This window comes from Myripristis murdjan, chromosome 13, assembly GCF_902150065.1.
Source record: "Myripristis murdjan chromosome 13, fMyrMur1.1, whole genome shotgun sequence".
Taxonomy (NCBI): Eukaryota; Metazoa; Chordata; class Actinopteri; order Holocentriformes; family Holocentridae; genus Myripristis; species Myripristis murdjan.
In genome coordinates this window covers 4,412,842-4,433,235 of record NC_043992.1, presented here as the reverse complement: position 1 = coordinate 4,433,235, position 20,394 = coordinate 4,412,842, and the positions used below count along the sequence as shown (strand labels likewise).

The window sequence follows — 20,394 nt, the reverse complement described above, 5'->3', positions numbered from 1 at the left end:
TCCTTTGTCTGTCTCTCCATCTCCCTCAGAGTCTGTCTTTCACTCTCTCTCTGTCTAACCTCTGCATTGATGTTTGTTAACCCTTTACAGTTCAGTTCACTTCAGTTTGATTCAGTGCTGTTACTGTTGCCAAAGCATTTTAAAAGATACCAATACCAATAAACAACAGTTTATATATCCAAACAGGAAAAAACATGCATTAGTCTAACCTTTTTAGTGTAGTGACATTTCTATTTCCATTGTTGTTACTGCTTTATCTTATTTTGTCTCTGTTTATCTCCCTCCATCCTCTCTCCTCCACATCTAACCTCTATCTCACATTGTAGGTGTTTACCTCTCTATCTCACTCACACACACACACACACACATACACACACGCGCGCAGAATAAAAGCACACTAAGATATCATTCCCCCTCCATTTATTTTGTTGTCTCCAACAGTTTCCCTGTTTATTTCCAGTCATATTTCATTTTTTCACCTTCTCTGATTTAAAGTCCTGTTGCACAGCAGCCACAGGTTTGAGTCCCTCAGCAGCCATTATCATGTTTCATATCATGGACCACACATTGCATGTCTCTCTCTACCTACAGTGCGCATCTTTATTTTCATTTTCTCCACAACCATCATCTCTCATAATATTACATGATATTTTTTAAATGCACAAATCCTAACAGTGGCTGCAGAATAAAATGCTTTAGTATCAAGTATCAAGAGTCTTTATTGTCTTTATGAAGAACGTAATGAAAGATAGACTTTATTGTTCTGCTGGAAATTTGTTGTAGACACATAGGTGTTTGCTGAATCAGACTTTTGATCCTTCACATCACTGAGACTAATGATTCTTTGTTTACACTTTATTTTGTGTAAAAAATGTATTAAGGCATTTCCTGCTGATGACATGTAAAGCAAGACGATATACGCAGACTGTAGGGACTCACAGATTGTAGTTTGAAGCAACATGTGTTGGTGCCATTGCTCTGGGTCTATGTTAATTACTACATCATGTCACTTAAAGGCAGAATGAGTGGGATTAAAAAAAAACAATGTGTTGACAGAAATAATCCCTCTAAATCATGACTTATGAGCCACTAGCAGTGTGTGTTGGTGTGTGTGTGTGGGTGTGTGTGTGAGCAGAGACCCTGCCCTCTGCCTGGATTTTCTTGTTTTGCTGAGCTCGGGACTCTTCTGGGTGTCGGCCTTTTGGGTAGTGGCTGTGTAGCTCCCAGCCAATCACAGTGCCAGATCGATAACACGGCATCCAATAGGAAACATGGACTATGGCAAAAAGGAAACGTAGCGAGGTGAAACGCCAAGTGGACAAAGCTCGTTCCACAGCGGAGTGGGTCTGGGGTTGGCTTTCACCCGCTGGCAAGCGCTGAGGGAGAGGAGGAGGGTGGAAATGAAAAGTGGCCGCCAGCAGATGGGACAGCCAGAGAGGACGGGCCGACTTTAAATGTTGTGTTTATAAACCACAGCCGACAAATCCTCCCGATTCTGCCTGTCAGAGCATGTTGTGTACTGAAGTTAACACTTCAGCACACGGCTCCTGGGTCCACGTGACGCGATGTGATGTAAACGCTGCTGAGATCCTCGGCTTTCAGAAGTGCATCAGTCGTGATGTTAAGGACAAGACGAGCCAGTGCAGTGGGACTTTGTGGCGCCTGCTTCAGTCATTTCACCAGAAATGGGATCAGTCAGTCTCTTTCGAGGCCACAGGCTTTGCGCGCGCGTGTGTGTGTGTGTGTCTGTGTGTGTGTATGTGTGCGTTTGTACGTGTGTGTGACCACCACCTCTGACTCACTGCTTGCTCAGTGGGTGTGAGGTCTTCCCTGTGTGCAGGTTGCTCTCGGTTACTCAAACGGTGCTGTTACCGTGGTGACCCAGGTGGTGCTGTCCAGACTGAGAGCGTAATTATTACAGGTGCACCGGTCACCATGGCAACACCTCGTGTAGCAGTTACATAAGTGCAGAGAGGAGACCCAAATTACTCTGCGTAGTGGGTGTGTGTGTATCTCTTTGTGTGTATATCTCTGTGTGTGTGTGCGTGTGTACATATATATATATACATATATATATATACACACGCGCGCACACACACACACTCACACTTATATATATATATATATATATATATATATGTGTGTGTGTGTGTAAAACACTATATGAAGTATGTAACCTTTCTGATTTGATCTCTGCCTTGCTGACTCTATTTCCCCCTTCCTTTGTCCAGGCAAATTTCACTATGTTCTCTTTCCAGGAAGAAAAGCGACCTGTCTTATCAGCCTAAATCATCAACATAAATCACCCTTGACATTCATGGAAATGTCATGGGTTCATCCTTTTTGCCCAAATTAAATGATATTATTGACTACACAGAAACTGCAGAGAAAGACAAAGAAGCAGACAAATGTGTTTGAGTTCATAATTTTAGGTATTCAGTCCAATATAGCTACCGCAGTCTACTGGTCACTAACTACCAGGTTAGCTCAGCGCCCTCCTCACTTTAAGCAGGCCTTGTAGTTGTTTCCAGGATTGCAGGACAGAATGGAGAGATTCTTTTTTCGTTCTCTCAGAGCCTCCACAGTGGGCCAGTCCATGACGAAGCCTGGCTCCTAAACATGGAGGAAAAGCTCACCTCTGCAGTTTGCACCAACAGTTATCACCACTTGAATATTAAAAGTAAAGCCTGGCAAACTGCCTAAGCTAGCATATAGCTAACATATCTGAACACTAGCTCTGAGTCTCTGTGGCCCAGCCCTGCTAAGGTCCTGCGAGGGACAGTGTTAAATGCCACTGACTGTGTCTTTGGGCCCTATCTTGTGCCACCCGCTATCCGCTGCCACTACCCTTTACCCGCAAATTGCGGATTTAGGAACTTCCGCTATCCCTAAACGGTATCTTGCGCCACCCGCTACCCGCTATCCGTTATGCCGACTCCGTCATTTGCGCCTGGAGGTGTGTCCGTGGGCGTGTTTCATGCGCTATCCCTAAAGTTGCTATCTTGCGCACACACTTTTTGAGCTGTTTGAGCACAAAGTTTGAGCTGTTAGGAGAGCGCGCCCAGGCGGCTTCAATGCGCGCCCCGACGGAGCCTCGCCACGCACACGGTCGGACTGATACCGGGACGCCCCGGAATGGACTGAGTATATTACTCATATAGACTGTTTAGAGGAAAGACTGTTTTAATTGGACACTTACGCCAGTACGTTTTATTGTTTTTCTCATAAGCCAGCAGCTGTGCTATATTTTTATTTTTAATATTTTATTTGCCCAATCTACCTTGTCAATAAATTAGTTTACACATAGTTCCACCTCTGCCTCTTGTGTGTGTGTGGTGTGACCCGGGGATTTTACTCAATCAGTACAACCTTGTGACACGTCCACTTGGACACATGTGGCTCCACCTCCCGAATTAACTCGCCTATAATATAATATATAATATGTATATAAAGCCAACTTGCTTTAGCCTCAGTAGAACCCCTGAGAAAATCTACCTCCCTCTCTCCATCGCGGGTTTAGGATTTAGGATTTAGGACAGCGCAGTCTGCCCTTAAAGGCAATGGCACCTGGCACACTGATTGGTTTAACTGGCGTAACGCCCAAAACACGCCTATGCATAATATAGCGGGTAGCGCAGGTGTTTTGCGGATAGCGTGAGGTGCACAAGATAGCAACTTTTATGGGGGAACGCCTCTTCCTAAATCCTAAATCCGCAAATAGCGGGTTTAGGGAGTCAGGCGCAAGATAGGGCCCTTAGTGTCTGACTTTAAAGGCAGAATGAAAAAGACTTGTCACTTCCTTTAAAAGTTCCATTAAAAGCTGGCCCCTCCTCTCTGGCTAAGATAACTGCCGGGAGTGACTTTTTGTTTCCTAGGATGGCAAGGGAATGAAAAGCCCGCCCAAAATATGAAACAATCCGTCACCACCACTGAAAAGCATTTGTCCCGCCCACACCTTCCTGTTCAGAGAACAGAACACTACACTCCGACTGCCCAAAGGCAGACGACCAGAAGAGTCCCGAGCTCAGCAAAACAAGACACACAGACGCACACACCAACACACACACACACACATACACACACTGCTAGTGGCTCACAGGTCATGATGGAGAGGATTATTTTAGTATGTGTCAATACGGGAAAATCCTGCTCATTCTGCCTTTAAATAAAGACTGCTTTGGAATCATGAAGGATTTTTCTCCAAACTGGCTGGTCTCCAGTCTCAAAGTTTTGTTTAAAAAGCATATTTTAATATGAAAAGTGGCATAAGTGCCAAAGATGCAGAAAATTGGCACATGCTTATGTGCTGCTAAACTGTGCTTCTTAAACAAAACTTTGAGAATGGAAACCAAAGCCAGATTGGAGAAAAGTGTTTTATGATTTCTACAGTGTTTACCTCAATGAGTCAGGAAAGTTCAGACAGTGGGATTTTTTTTCATGGCATTTTAAGATGTCCCTGGCAGGACGTTAGCGGGACATGGAACGCCCTGGAACAGAGCTAGCTTGTAGGGCACATTTTTTATTGCTTATGTTTTCAGTAGGTATAACTGATAATACAACTGGATTGAGACTGGATGAGAAAGAAAGGGTGTGTCATCCAGTCATCTTCTGTGTCCCAATTCAGTGGCGGCCCCTGAAGGACACATTTCTAGACCACATGCCTCACAGCTGCTCGACAGGCCTGTCCCAGTCCAAATCCTAGTTAGTGAGTGTTAGTGAGCTACAGGACCTCGTCCTCTGTCTTCTGAAGACCACACCCTGGTAGACCTCACACACCTTAAGAGGAGGAAACGCCTCACTGCGTGGACTTCTTGGCTGTCATCATTGGTGTGAAGAAGGACAGAAAACTAAGGACAGACTTGGGAGCAACAGGGGGAGGGTATCATCAAGTCTTTGCCTTACTTCACTTCGAAAACCAAAGGAGTGTCACTGTTTGAAAATGTGGAAAACAATGTTATACCCAGGCCTAAAATGTACATGTGTGTGTGACAGATTAACCAAATCCCATCTCCACTGATTATGCCTCTTTTATTAAATGGACTGACATAGAGAACGGACAAAATGAACCAAAGTACCTCCAGAACTCTGTACAGTACTTCATACCTGCAGGAGATTAGTTTGCATACAGTACAGCTAGCTGCTGTGCTCCAGACTGACTCTGCTGGCACACACTGTAGGTCTCTCACCTGCCTCTCTCTCTCTCTCTCTCTCTCTCTCAATTTCAATTTCAATTTAAAATAGCTTTATTGGCATGACAAGGCAGTGCTTATATTGCCAAAGCAAATAGCAGTGATAATGACAATAAAAATAAAATAAAAGAAAAGAAAAGAAAAGAAAAATAAATAAATAAATAAATAAATAAAAAAGGAAAAATAAAAATAAATAAACAAATGGATAATCGACTAGTGATACAATGTACACAATAACAATATAGATATAAACAACTTAACAATTTAAACGTTTTTCAATCGTCATGCCACAAGGAACACGGTGGCACAACAGAACCATTTTTCATAACTTATGATTCTTGCTAAACATAAACATATAACATAAACATAAACATATTTACAGGAAAGGAGAGGTGGTTTACTCCAGTGTGGTGTTTTCGTGGTTGTCTCTTAGTCTGTGGCAGGAGGCCACATATTCGGCTGCTAGTGTGCAGCACTTTGTTTTTTCACCTAAAAGATATTTTATTTTGTCTCCATCAGGGAGTGTATCAAATTCATTATATTTGGCTTTAAATTTGGGGTAGAACGTTTGTCTGATTGATTTGTATTTGTCACAGTGGAGTAGGAAGTGTTCCTCTGTCTCCACCTGTCCCTGTGGGCACAGTGAGCACAGTCTGTCCTCCCTGGGAGTCCAGGTCTGCCTGTGCCGGCCGGTCTCCAGAGCCAGACTGTGTCCGCTCAGTCTGTATCTGGTCAGGGTCTTTCTGAGTCTGTGGTCAGATATGGTGGTCAAGTATTCTGCCACTGAGTATGGTCTGTTTAGGGCAGAATAACATGCCATTCTGCTTTGGTGTTTTGTACGGTCTTCCCAGTGGGTGATGTATTTCTCTTTTTGTTTGGTGATAATCTGATTGGGCCGGATGGTTTGGGGTCTGTCCTGGGGGTCTGGTGTCGAGGTCGGGGAGCTGAGAGTCAGGACGAGCTGAATGAGGGGACTTTTTTCCAAGTTTTTCTCTTGGCATTTTAATGCTTCGTGATGGAGACTCTGGGGGTCGCTTGTTTTTAAATGGTTATAGAATTTTATGGTTCTTTTTTCAATTGTAATTTGTAGGGGGTACTGGCCCAGTTCTGCTCGGCAGCCGTTGTTGGGGATGTGTCTCCTCAGGTGCAATATGTTTTTGCAGAATTCCACATGGAATTTTTCAATTGGGTGGTTTTCCCAGTCAGTAAATTTTAAATGTTTACTGAGTGGGCCCCATATTTCACTGCCATATAGGGCGATGGGTTCTATCACTGATTTAAAAATTTTTAGCCATGTTTTAATTGGTATGTCTGTTTTGATGGTTCTTTTAATTGCATAAAATGCCCTTTTCGCTTTGTCTCTCAGCTCGTTCACAGCCATTTGAAAACTACCTGTTGAACTAATATTGAGGCCTAAATATGTGTAGTTTTTTGTATGCTCCAATTTGACTTTGTCCAGGTAGAATTCATGTTTAAGGCTGTGATTCCCAGACCTCTTCTGGAAAATTAGTATTTTGGTTTTGTCCAGGTTGACAGTCAGAGCCCAGGTGTGACAGAAACTGTGCAGGAGATCCAGGTGTTGCTGCAGGCCTTCTTTAGTAGGGGACAGCAGAACTACATCATCAGCGTATAACAAACACTTGATTTCAGTGTTTTCTAGGGTGATACCAGGGGACGTAGAGTGTTCTAGGTTTTTAGCCAATTCATTTATGTAAATGTTGAAAAGAGTAGGAGACAGACTACATCCCTGTTTGACACCACATTCTTGAGGGAAGGAATTTGTTTGCTGGTTGCCAATTTTCACTGAACATTTGTTGTTTGTGTACATTGATTTTATGACATCATATGTTTTTCCTCCAATACCCATTTCAATTAATTTGTACAAAAGGCCATCGTGCCAAATTGAATCGAATGCTTTTTTAAAATCTACAAAACATGAAAAGATTTTGCCTTTGTTCTGGTGTATTTGTTTGTCAATGAGGGTGTGGAGAGTAAATATGTGGTCTGATGTTCGATATTTTGGGAGAAATCCAATTTGACTTTTGCTCAGAATGTTATGTTCAGTGATGAACTGTAAGATTCTGCTGTTGATAATGCTGCAGAATAGTTTTGCCAGGTTGCTGGACACACAGATCCCTCTGTAGTTGTTTGGGTCAAACTTGTCTCCGTTCTTATAAATTGGGGTTATCAGTCCTTGGTTCCAAATGGCTGGGAAAGTGCCTGCATTTAAAATGATATTGAAAGCTTTTAGGATAGCCAATTGGAATTTATTATCTGTGTATTTGATCATTTCGTTCAAAATGGCATCGGCACCACAGGCCTTTCGGGGTTTGAGCTTTTTCATTTTGTCTATTAGTTCTGTTTGTGTAATTGGGGTGTCGATGGGGTTCTGGTCGTCTTTAATTGTTGATTCAAGGGTTTTTAATTTCCCTTGTATTTCTTGTTGGCCTGGGTTATTTGTTATTTTGCTGTAGAGGTTAGTAAAGTGAGTGGTCCAGGTGTCACCATTCTGGATTGCCAACTCATCACTGGATGTTGTGGTTAATTTATGCCAATTTTCCCAGAATTGATTGGACTGTATTGATTCTTCGATTAGGTTAAGCTGATTTCTGTTGTGCTGTTCCTTTTTTGCTCTTAGGATGGGTTTGTATTGTCTCAATGTTTCTCCATAAAGAAGGCGTACACTTTGGTTATTTGGATCCCTGTGTTTCTGGTTGGATAAATTTCTTAGTTTTTTCCTCAGATTTTTACAATCATTATCAAACCATTTTTCATTATTTATTTTTTTTGGTTTACTTTTTTCCTTTAGATTTGCTAATTTTGCTGCTTTCTGGAAAATGAAATTTATGTTATCAATGGCCAAATTCACACCTTCATCATTGTAAGCGAAGTATATACTTAGAAATTTATCCAAGAGTGATTGGATTTGCGGACTATCAATTGCTCTCTGGTAGCTGTCGGCGCTGCTCGCAGTCCATCTGTAGGACTGGGCACAGGGGTGCAGGTCACTGGGTTGTACTGCTTTGTGTTTGGAATTTGCTCTGTTCAGAAAGATTGTTATTTTACTGTGGTCAGACAGAGGAGTAAGGGGACTGACTGTGAACGCCCTGATACATGTAAGATCAAGGTCACAAATAAAATAGTCAACAGTACTACTGCCAAGGGATGAACTGAAGGTGTACCTCCCAAAAGAGTCTCCTCTTACTCTGCCATTGACAATGTAAAGACCCAGCGTACGACAAAGTTGTAGGACTTGTGTCCCGTTTGTGTTGGTCACTTTGTCGTAGCTGTTTCTGGGGGGATATGTGGGCTGGATAAGGTTGTTGCTACCCAGGATGTGTAGATCTCCCTGCCTGTCCTCTCTCTGTCTCTCTCTCTCTCTCTCCATTCCTTCTGTCACAGAGGGGAAACAGAAGGATGATGAGGAGGAAGAAGAGGAGAGCGGGGGATAAAGAGTAAAAGGAGAGTTTTCTCCAGGGAAAGAAGGGGACAGATGGAAGGAAACTGAAAAACATAGATAGATAGATAGATGGAATGTCCCTCTTCCTCTCTCCCTCTCTCCCTCTCTCTCTTTCTTTCTCTCTCTCTCTCTCACACACACACACAGCATTTGAAGTCAAGTCCACTAATTAGCTTGTTTTAATGATCAATAATGGAAAAGGAACACAAATGACCCTTTAATGCATCACATCCATTCAAACTGCATCATGATACTGGACATCATAACATCTGATACACGACAATCAGCTCTTTTTTATTGCCTTTCATTTGCAATAATTAGTCATGATGATTCAGATTGTGTGTTTCTGCTCAGCTCAGTAACCCAGCCCTCCTCCCTCCTCGTGTTTTTAGTTCTCCCCACAAGATGGTTGGTTTTCAAAATGCATCTCATTGCCAAGCCTTTGTGCTTTATTACCTAAGCTCCCTATTGATTTACATTGTACACATGCCCCCTCACACAGTTTGGGCGCTCTAAAAGCCCTGTATCTGCATGCACTGTTTGCTGCACAGGGCCCTTGTTCCAAATCGACTAACGAGCATCCACATAATTAGGCGCTTTTAATTCACATTCACACTCTGACGTATCTCCTCAGATTTTAGACATTTGACATCTCTCTGATATTAATTGCTTTGGGCAACTTTTTGTGTGTTTAATTTGTACTGTACCAGCCCTATAAGCACTCACAATGATGAGTGATGTGCTAATGTGCAACAGATTATATCTTGGTAATCCCTCTGGCCCTCTTTGCTCATGTTTGATTTTTGGTTTTAAGGATGCAGGCAGTGACAAATGAGTGTTTGGTATGTAACCACATTATGAGCTTATTAGCTGCACTCACTGCTGATTAGGATTCTTTGAATCTGTGCCCAAACATATAAGTGCACCAAGATTGTTAGCAATATAATGAGCATCGTAATGTTTGATTTACAGGCTCATTTCAAACAGGATCATTTCACCAAAAAAGTGCCAAGTGGGTCACACTTTGACCGTCCTGAAAGAGGGATCTGTCTCTGACCCCTTCCCAAAGTTTCTTCCTTTTTTGTTCTAATTGAGCAACAAAGCTGGATCCTCAGTTAACATTTACTCATAATGATTCAAACTGTGAAACAGCTCCTACCTTGACTCTGTGTTTACCTCATGTCTTGTAAAAACCAGCTGGCTCCAGCACAGATATCTGCAATTCTGAGCACAAGGGCCACCCAGAAGCCACGTTAACATCTGTCCTCTGGATTTGCATGGTGCTCATACTTGCGTGAATTTGTGCGCCTTCCCCGACACACTGTGAGTGTTTGAAATGCTGAGCAGCCCGGGCCCGGCTGCACTTACGTAATAACAGCTGTAGCCTGACATTTCCCCGTGTTTGGAAACGTCTCCTCCATAGTGAGAGGGGATTTACCACTGTTCTGCTTCTTGTAATGGATTTACTGCCACTGCATCTCCACTGATGTGAGACAGACAGGAAGAGAGAGAGACTGTGCAACACACACACACACACACACACACACACACACACACACACACACACAATAACCACCGGCAGGCCCGTTTGCTGGTATTTATTCATTCATAAGCAGGATATTGTTATTTTGCCGCTGATGAAATCCTGTTTCGTTTTGATGAAATATTGTGCATAAAAAGTCCATTCCAATGCATAATAAAACTGAAGCAAATTAAGAGACGCAGAGACAGAGAAATGAATAGCAGGGGAGAGAGAGAGACATACACAGAGAGGAAGAGACCATTTGTCTATTCCTAACAGGCAAAAATAAGTTAAAAAATATGTGCTTATGACCTACATTACAGTAGTTTAATATAGAGGTATATTGTGTATGGTATACCACAGTACTGTATACACTTGTATTTTCTTTCATTCTTTGATCATAAATGTGTTATTGAATGAACAAATTGATGGAAGAATGTTTATTTAGATGTTATACCACCTAGTGGTCCATCCCACATGGGATTACATGACAACATTACGACAGAGGTGTTTCATGTCACATTTTTGTTGGCATGTTATTTCTCTTACTGTTTTAAAGTTTCTTTCTTTTTCTCTTTTTATTTATGCATTATTATTTTTTGCCCCTAGAGTGCCTTGGCAACACACACGCTGGATATCTACATGCCATGCCAGCTGAGTTTATCTGACGATTCACAAACAACATTAAATGGTAGCCCTGCGCTCTTCAAAAGAAAATTGCAGAGGACAAGACAAAAACAGGACGGATGGTATTTCTGTTGTGCATTTCCACTGAAACACTGAAACTGAGATACAGAGAGAGGGAGAGAGAGAGAGAGAGAGAGAGAGAGAGAGAGAGAGAGAGAGATTACCTAATAAACAACAAATATAAATGTTGAAGAACATGTATTTATTGTGTGTAGACTACTCTATGCATGTGCAAATGTATCAAAGTGTGTATACAGGTGTAGACGGTAACCATAGAAAACACACTGGCCACACACACCTGACACACAGTGCAAAATTACACACACACACACACACACACGCACTGTGTGAGAGCTGTCTGATGTGCAGTTACACACACACATGCACTGTTTCAAAGCTGTCTGATGTGCAGAGTTATACACACACACACACACACATACGGACTGTGTGAGAGCTGTCCGACCACACACTGAGCTGATGAGGCAATGTCATGCACTGAAAACATTTTTATTTTGGTTTTAAATAGTCTAAGTCGACTTTTGCCTTTGAAAGAATATTTGTTGATTTCATATTGTTATCCCAAATCTCTGAATGAAAAAAAGTTATTTTTTACAAATCGGACAAAATGCAGAGAATATTAGAGATGGTCGTGTTTTTTTGTCTTTAATGTACAAAACAAACTGAAATGACCCAGAAACAGAAATACAAACCGAACCGCGGCTCAGTGGACCGTGACTTCACTTACACGTTACCCTGTTCCTCATTCTACATGCTCTGATCACATTGGACTTGATTACTGATAGGAAGTTATTGATTATTTATCTATTGCCTTGTTGATGACAACAGTGACATGTATTGATTTTGAGTGATTAGTAGCCTGTGATTAGAGAGAGAGAGAGAGAGAGAGAGAGAGACAGACACACACACACAGAGACAGACAGAGAGAGAGACAGACACAGAGAGTGAGAGAGACAGACAGACAGAGACAGTGAGAGAGAGAGAGACAGACAGCCAGACAGTGAGAGAGAGAGAGAGAGAGAGAGAGAGAGAGAGAGAGAGAGAGAGAGAGAGAGAGAGCAACAGGTGAGAGCCGTGTGACGCCGCCTAGCGCTCGTGCTGCTCAGCCGTCTCCTCGTGTCCTCATTCACCTGGCAGGAGCGCGTGACAGCAGCCTTCCCGTCCACAGTAGTACGCTCCGTGTCCTCGCGCTCGCACGGTGTGATCTCACTGTCCGCTGCCCGCACGAGGCTGGCTGCCGGCACGACCCGCAGCTCGAGCCGCACAGCGCGATTTAAAAACACAGCTAACGGTCGGAAGAGGCGCGAGGCGGACAGCCCAGCTCAAAACACACATGTCTCGGTAAGAAAACCTTCAGTTCCCATCTGCTTCATAAACACACCTTATTTCCAAGGAGTCACGCCTGTATTTCCACTACTTGTATGAGGTTTGGATGGCAAATGTTCGTAAAATATTGTGCAGAGATGTTGCAAAATTCAGCGTATATTTGTCAACGTCAGGCAGCAGAAATAACATTTCAGTGATGTAGCGAGGGAGGACTGTAGAAACAGAAACATCTTTATTCTTACTTTCGTTATAGCACTGTATTTATGTCATCCTTAAGTTAGTCTCATATCTTCTTTAAATCGCCTTTTGATGGCAGCCTAACGTTAGTCAGTATATATTAGCTGCTGAATATTTAAAATCAGCCTAAACAACGTCCTTCTTTTACATTGTTGACTTGTTTCCATACTTCTCAGCACTTGGTGTTCCCCGGACTAGAGCTGCGTATGTTTTTTTCTCTTCTGGAGGGACTTTTGAATAAATACATATATGCGTATTTAAATATGTTGACACCGATATATTATCTATATATCCGCTTTCATTCTTGTCTCCTGTTCGCAGCCGCAGTAGTGGGTTTCAGGGACTGTAAGACTGAGTAATGCTGGCTATACCAGGCGCCTCTCATTCATGTTATAGCTGTAGAGATGATTGCATCAACAATAGGTCAGTGTCTTACGACTGAAATAAGGTTTTGTCCAAGCTGTTTTCTCCTCTTGAGCGACCTTCGTTTGGAAATACACGGAGCTGAAGCGCAGACTGCAGCACGCAGGCTGGTTTCCCAGCGGGTGCAAATGATGCCAAATACTGTCAAGTCTGGTCACTGTTGAGCTGAAATAACATATCTTCTTGGTAGCCTGCTGTTTGCTGCTGTTTACTCTGTGACGACTAGGCTCCATCGTGGTTATTGATTGCGGATCATGCGGCTGATTGCAGCTGACCGGACGGTAAATCCCTTTTCTGTGTGTGACCACAGGGACCCGGTGTGTCTCCTTATCCCATAGATCAGTATAGATCAATACCTGTGTTTTGATCAGTGTGTAAATTCAAGATGCAACATAGCCGGTGGCCATATCATTAGGGGCTATGAGGGATTATATTCTGCGGGTGCACAGGATAGACAGACAGGACATCAGCTACACATCCAGTTTACTTCTCATTTAATGGCAAAAAATTAATACACAGATGCACTCTGGCAAAGGCAGTTCATCAACCTAGCAGAGATGGGAAAAAGTCATTGGAGTTGTGGGAGTCCAATAATTAGTGGCACTTGTCTTGCCTTAGCCTAGATGAGTCCAAACTTAGAGAGAGAGCTAAGATCAAGCAATACCTTGGTTTCAGGGAAGTCGTGCTCCTACAACAGAGGCAAGTTCTAACATGAAATGTAACTGAATGATAGCTGTCCAGGAAAGGTGTTGGGATGAAAATCAGACATGACATCTGACATCCTGGTTGTCAGAGAGAGAAATGTGGACTGGCTGGGTGAGATGACTCAGAGAGCGCACAGGTGGAAGACACAGAGAGGAGGCAGAGGGAGGGTTGCAGCAGGTAATTTTGCAAACTGAAGAGGGCATGAAAAGCCAAAACGGCTGTTCAAAACTGTTGCCTGTCTAGAAAGAAAAAAAAAAAAGAAGAAGAAAGAAGAAAAAAAGAATAATCAAGTGGACAAGTGTGTGCAGACCTAATGTACTGCCACAGTCATATGTCACAGCATATCTCAAAGGACTTTAGTAGTCAGTAATCAACAATTAATCCCAGATCACATGATGCAGTACAATATGCAGCAAAACAAAACTGAGAAAACTGGGTTCTGAGCACAAGACACAGCATAGCATGTTAGAAAGACATAGGCTAACAGACCTACCTAGCCTAGTCCACCTGACAAGACCAACATTAGACCATCAGTGACGAAAACCCAAGACCCAAGGACAAGAAAAGCCTTACAAGGAATGAAAGATGGAAGAAACCGTGGGCAGGGTACTTAAAAGAGAGATCCTCCACCAGGATGGCTAAGCATGCAGCATAAGGGGCAATAAAATGGACAATGACAGTGAGATAAGGGAGTCAATGAAACAAAGTGATAGCCTACATGATGAGGCAGAAAGATGGGACTTTGGCCAGCTAGGTCAGCGCTGCCGTCCACTGCCAGACCAATCTCTGCATGGTGCCACAGGTGTCTGTAAGATACTGTAGGAAAGACAAGCAGACAGCCACACACACACACAGCTGCTCTAAGCACAGCCCACACACTCGAAGGAGACTTACTCAGCAATGTGCACAGTCATACAGACTGCAGACAGGCAGTGAGGGTTATGATGCAACAGTTCTGTAAAAGTGCAACCTAGCTTCCAGACTGACACCAAATCTCTTCAGCTCATTAAAGAAAGTACAGCCTGTTGAGCTGTCTGCATTGCTCCATGACATCTGTGTTATTTGCCCATTTAAACGTATGGGGCCCAAGATAGCAATGACCAGGAACTCAGGAATCACAAAGAATTCAGTGACATCCCTCCAAAAACCAGTCATATGTTTGTCTTTCACCCAAAACCTCTAATTTGTTCTCAGTACACCAGTCATTAAGGGCAGCATCCTCACCTTTACAGGCAGGTGCTTACAGGATCCAATGAAGTTATTTCTGTTTTGTCTAGTATGAACAGAGTTGGTTTTCCATGAAGGCAACAGGCCAAAAACAGTGTCATGATCACAATTTCATCCTTATGTTTTATATAAAATGACACAAACATATTTCTGGAAAGATCATTAGGGCTTTTGATGTGATGATGTTTGAAACACTGGTTATGTAGCGGTGTTTTTTTGTTGTTTTTTTTTTTGCGTCAGACACTAAATTTTTTTCTGTAATAGCAATATATAGCGATGGCTAGTCAATAGAAACAGTAGTGACTCCATACCCATATTTGTGTCAGCGAATATTGCACTGACCAGTGAGTCATTGTTATGAAACACAGGCAGAGAGAGAAAGGGTGGTGTGAGTTTGGCTTCTGTCTTTCACATCTAAAGTAGAGCACTTGGTCTAAGTGCCTTGCATAAGGGCACTTTCCCAGTGTGTCTAGTAAATCAAGTCACTGTCAGAGTCTCAGCTCTGTGACCTTTCTGCTGTACTGACACTTATGCAGAGGTTACTTTGTTGTTTTGTGTTTTGGAGAGTGTAGTAATGACCAGAGGGCAGAGTTTGGTTTTTGTTTTTTACTGCAGGTGAACTGGTAGGCTGGACACGTTACTGCATCACTGATTCTGCCTTGTTTTGTGGGAAGATGAGGCTTCTATTATTATAATGTAATTTAACACAGTTCAAAGTTTTTTCTTTCCTAAGCCATAGACTTAAGTCTTAATTAAATTTTCTAATGTACATTGAGCTGATTTGCTGTATTGCTGTGGAAGAATAGTCCTGAGAGAGTGAGACAAGTTGGCTGGAAGAGAGATTCTGATGTGGCAGTGAAAATGAAACTGTGATATGGGTTTTTTCCTTCTTAGTGAGGCTGTTTAGTAGCTGTCTGTTTCTCTGTGTGTTGATGACAGCATGTAATGAGCAGTTTGATGATGAATAACTCAATACATGGGCTTTTTTTTTATCATTAATCTGTTATGACTCATTAACATCATCACTACCACACTTGCTTCTTCGTAGTGTGTGTGTGTGTGTGTGTGTGTGTGTGTGTGTGTGTGTGTGTGTTCTAGTGCATGTGTTGTCTGCGTTGAGGCACTGAGACTGGTGGAGCAATGATGCAAACCAGCGTAAGCTTTTCAGTGTTGATAAATACTGACTGGACTGTGAAGAGAAATTTTCTAGGAATTGCATGCATTTGACTTTTTGGTGGGTTTTCCCTCTGAGATCAATATTTATTTCTTCTTTTTTTCAGATGAAGTGCTGCTTGCTTCAGCTGTGTGTGTGTGCCGTTTGGGTCTGTGTTGAGGTATTGATGTTAGTTAGAGGCTGATGTAGTCACACAGTGACTGAACAGCAGATAGCTGATGCTCTGAATACAGAGGGCTGTTTTGTTTTATGCGTACTATCTGCCTCTCTGTCTCATTCCCTCTATCTATCTTCAGCATCTTTCTGTCGCTCCCTCTATTGATCTTTGCACACACACAGTCTTTGGATTGTATGCATGCATGTACACATGCACACCATGCACACAGTGACTCCATGGAGGACTAATTGTCTGTGCATGTGCGCTTTTGTTTGTTTGCATTTTCTCTATGAATACTGTATGTGTGTGTTTGTGTGTATGTACAGTATGTGTCTTTGTGTGTGTGTGTGTGTGTGTGCGTATGTGTGTTTGTATGTATAGTGAGTGTGTCTGTGTATTTAGTTTGTATACCTGTGTGTGTTGCTGTGCCTCCAGCGTTGTCTATTCAGTATTCAGCTGTGAGACTGGGTGCTTCGTCACCACCGGCTCCTGGTTTTTACCCTGCAGGCTCTGGGACCAATCACGATCCACTCCCGGATCTCAGCTCCTGGATTTGCTGGATCTGAGATGCAGACATCACAAGCACAAAAAGCTGCACTGTGGATCTGTAGTAACACCATTTCTTTCTTTCTTTTTTTTTTTTTTTTTTTTTTAATTATTATTGGTAGCTTCGTAGCACCCTGTATGGTTCTTTAACTGGTCATTTGATATGATATAACATACCCTCAAGTTTCAGCTGACAAACACCGCTATAACCCCGTAGCTCTTCTGTGATTTCACATTCTAAGCAAGGATCAGGACCTGTCTTTTATGTAAAGCAAAATTGAACTTTGGCAGAATGTAAGGTCGTATAATTACCTGGAAGTTATATGAGTGCACATTGTGGTGAATTATCCTGTTCTGTGAATCCATTATGAATCCAGTGTTTGTATCTCTCCACTCACTTACGTAGCATTGCAAAACCAACTCCCAAAATAATACTTTCAGCACATAAACAATTTTTTCTGTGTTATTAGAGTTTTTTGTGAAAATACTATCAGGTTGTTTGTTCATGGTGCAAGATAACTATGTGGGCAGTAACTGCAGGCGCCATGTGCTGGATACATTTTTAAAAATTCAAATAGGAAAATAACAAATAGACAGTGTTTTAATTTTCTCAAAAATGGGCACTCCCATATTGCCATTTTCCAATCACTTGCTAAAAGTATTTGTTTGTTTTGCTACTCTGTGGAAGGGAATGGCCATGGAAAGCCCGGACCAACTAATGACAATACTTCACCACCATGTGGACTTACATCACACCCAGGAACTATACAGCCCAACGGTACCAACGTTCAGTTTGCTTCAACCTTTAGTTTAGTCCCACTGAAACCTTGTGTTCCCCTTCTGTTAACCAGTATTTTTTTTTACTGAGAACATAATCATATTCCATCCTGCTTCACAATCAGCTAATATTTTGGCTAATACTTCACTTACCTATGGGGATCATTAAAGTTTCATCTAATCTTAAGTGACTGCTCACATCCTGGAACCACAGCCTCCTACTGTCAACTACTGAGTAGCTCCACTGGTGCAGCTGGTATTGAGTGCCTGGCTGAAGGGCACATTGCACTCTTCCCATTGTCTGTACGGATTCAAACCCCATGTCCCTGTGTGCTTTTGGAAGAAAGACCAGGCCAAAACGGCAGCAGCATGTTAACTTACGGCTGAAATGTGAATAGTTTGATACACAGCTAGCCGTGTTATGTCCTTTACATCATCCATCAGTCTGCCGCTGAGGCAATTTAGTTTTCTCAGCTCACATTTTCTTGTTTCCCCATTATTGGTGATTTTCTCTTTTAAAAGACTGCAGTTGGGACAGAGTGTGATAAACAGATTAGATATGGACGATTATATGATTATGATTATGATATTCACATACACACAGACACAAACACAAACACAAACACACACAAACACAAACACACACTGGCCCCATGGCATAGAGATAATGATGTGAAGAGGAATGCACACAAACACAGTAAAGTGCACACACAGCAGTACACACATAGATTCAGTTTAATTCAATCGAGTTAAATTCAATTAAATTCAGCACAATGTAGCTGTATTTATCCCATATGGAGCAATCAAAAGAATGAAAATAAAGGTAAATTGTTAAAAAAAGAAAATGCACATAACAAAAAGAGATGACACAGAACAGATTACCATGCACACTCATACTCTCTTTTTCTGTCTCACATGCACTCTGGACATGGACAGTTATAGGACAGTGGGCAGGAGTGTGGGTAAAACATCCTTTCTGATTGCCAGTCAATAGAAAAAGACCATGCTTGAGTTCAAGTTATACATCAAGACATCCTGACCCTGCACCACCTGCCTGTATGCTGTTAGGAAACCATCCATATGAATGGGCTAGGTGACAAATTTACAGTTGACTCCGGCTGTTCATAATTTAATTCCAGACTGGGATGCGAGGCAGTCTGGTGATCCTATCAGCTGTGATACAGCCAGGCAGGCAGGACAGACATGACAGACTGCTAACCTAATTCTATCCAGCTGCCTCACTTCCCTACATCACCAAGAAATGAAGATGCAAGGAATGCTCTGGACACAAGTGTTTGTTATAGTTTGCCCATAGACACACAGAGAGGCGAGGGTAGGAAAAAGCAAACACATGACACCCTTTTGTCCCCAGGAAACAGGAAAGGCTGTTTGATAGGTTGATTGTTGGGACACTATGGTTTCGACTGCACTCCTTAATACTGCCCTGGAGAAACATTTGCTTTACACAGCAAACTATGAGTTGGTCTATTAATGGTGATGCCTTTGTTGACCACAGAAACAGAATATTGTAAGGTAGCTGTTTCAACTTAAAATTCATATAAAAATTGAGGAATTTTCATTATACGATATACAGTATAAATGATTATATTGATTTATGATATATCTTTAGCATCCCGCACGATTTTCAAAATGGTTTGTTGCAATGTCAAATGTGAGTAAATAGTTGTACATGGGCCAAACGTTCAAATTCACTAGTGAATCAACTGAACCAGTGTTAGATCGAATATTTACACTTAAGTGTTTCCAACTCTTTACTAAGAAGAGAACAGAGAAGTGACTGGATGACTTATTTTCCATATCCCTGCTCTCAACGAAAGGATGAATGCTGCGCTGGGTATGATAAAACTCTTTTGTTTAGTCAAACAAGCCAAGCAAATTGGAATCAGCCATGTTTCATTTGTCACCAGCAACACTGCATAACCCTGCTCCCCATGGCCAGGAAATGTTGCCAGGTTTGTTACCAGTCATTCTTGAGTAATAATGTTATTGGGGCGTCTGAAAGTTTAAAGATTTGTGTTGATGGTTTTTTCCATACACGTGCTGGCCTGGCTCTACTCGATTTGACTTGGTGCATCAACTCAGCGCAGCTGGGATTTGCGTTTCCATGACAACAGCGCTGCCCGCTTGAAAGTGTGTCTTTAAATGGCAGTGCCCCGCAGTCACTTTATGGGTGCATTAGCTAGTTTTTCCTCCCTTCTCTTGCCCCACAAAAATATTTTATTTTTAAAAAATCCTCAAGACCAACTTGAAATTGCTGCTTCACATGAACAGTCTCTTGGCTACAGTGCTACAAGTGAGGGATTCCCTGATTTTTTTTTTTTTACCCATTGATAGATTACAAATTAAGGCATGAGGGTTAAACAGAGCCATAGGTGGCTCTGTTTCAGAGCTGCTTAATTTCTCTCTGACCAGTGAATGACAATAAAGCCTCTGACATCTGGCGTGCTTTGGCCCCGAATGCCCCCCTCCCCAGTCCCCTGCTGGCCTGCACTCACATTACCCAAAGCCCAACCGTGCTTAAGCGCGATTGCCTCTGGTATGCACATCATCACTAGGGCTGTAGCGATACACTAATCTCACGATATGATACAATACACGATATTCAGCTCACAATACGATATATATCACGATATTCGGCCAATGATACGATTCGATATGATTCAATACGATTCGATACACTTACATCATTTTCTGAAAGATTTTAAAGGGACAGAGTGATTTTGGTGACATCTTGTGAGTGTTACATTGACTTGGATTGAATTAATTGAACTGAAAACTGAAAGCATCAATCAACCGGGCCAGAGCGGGGGAAGTGTACTGTGCTTCAGTACGGAACGGAGCGCTCACACTAGTCAAATAATCCGCATGTTGGGGTCAAATGTGCTTGGACACGGCACAATCTTGGTAATGTGAGTAGCCCCTTAA

The 20,394-nt window shown here is 42.2% G+C and overlaps 1 protein-coding gene across 1 annotated transcript in view; it reads left to right on the top strand.

Annotated features, from left to right (window-relative positions):
- The first annotated feature begins 1,278 nt into the window (after positions 1-1,278).
- LOC115370450 (glycerophosphodiester phosphodiesterase domain-containing protein 5-like) overlaps positions 1,279-20,394 on the top strand; it is a 64,537-nt gene continuing 45,421 nt past the window's right edge. The window contains exons 1-6 of the mRNA XM_030067476.1: positions 1,279-1,344; positions 1,841-1,908; positions 5,833-5,920; positions 6,280-6,333; positions 6,718-6,816; positions 12,014-12,217. Of these exons, the coding sequence (XP_029923336.1) occupies positions 1,279-1,344; positions 1,841-1,908; positions 5,833-5,920; positions 6,280-6,333; positions 6,718-6,816; positions 12,014-12,217 (579 nt within the window). The remainder of the gene's footprint in view (positions 1,345-1,840; positions 1,909-5,832; positions 5,921-6,279; positions 6,334-6,717; positions 6,817-12,013; positions 12,218-20,394) is intronic.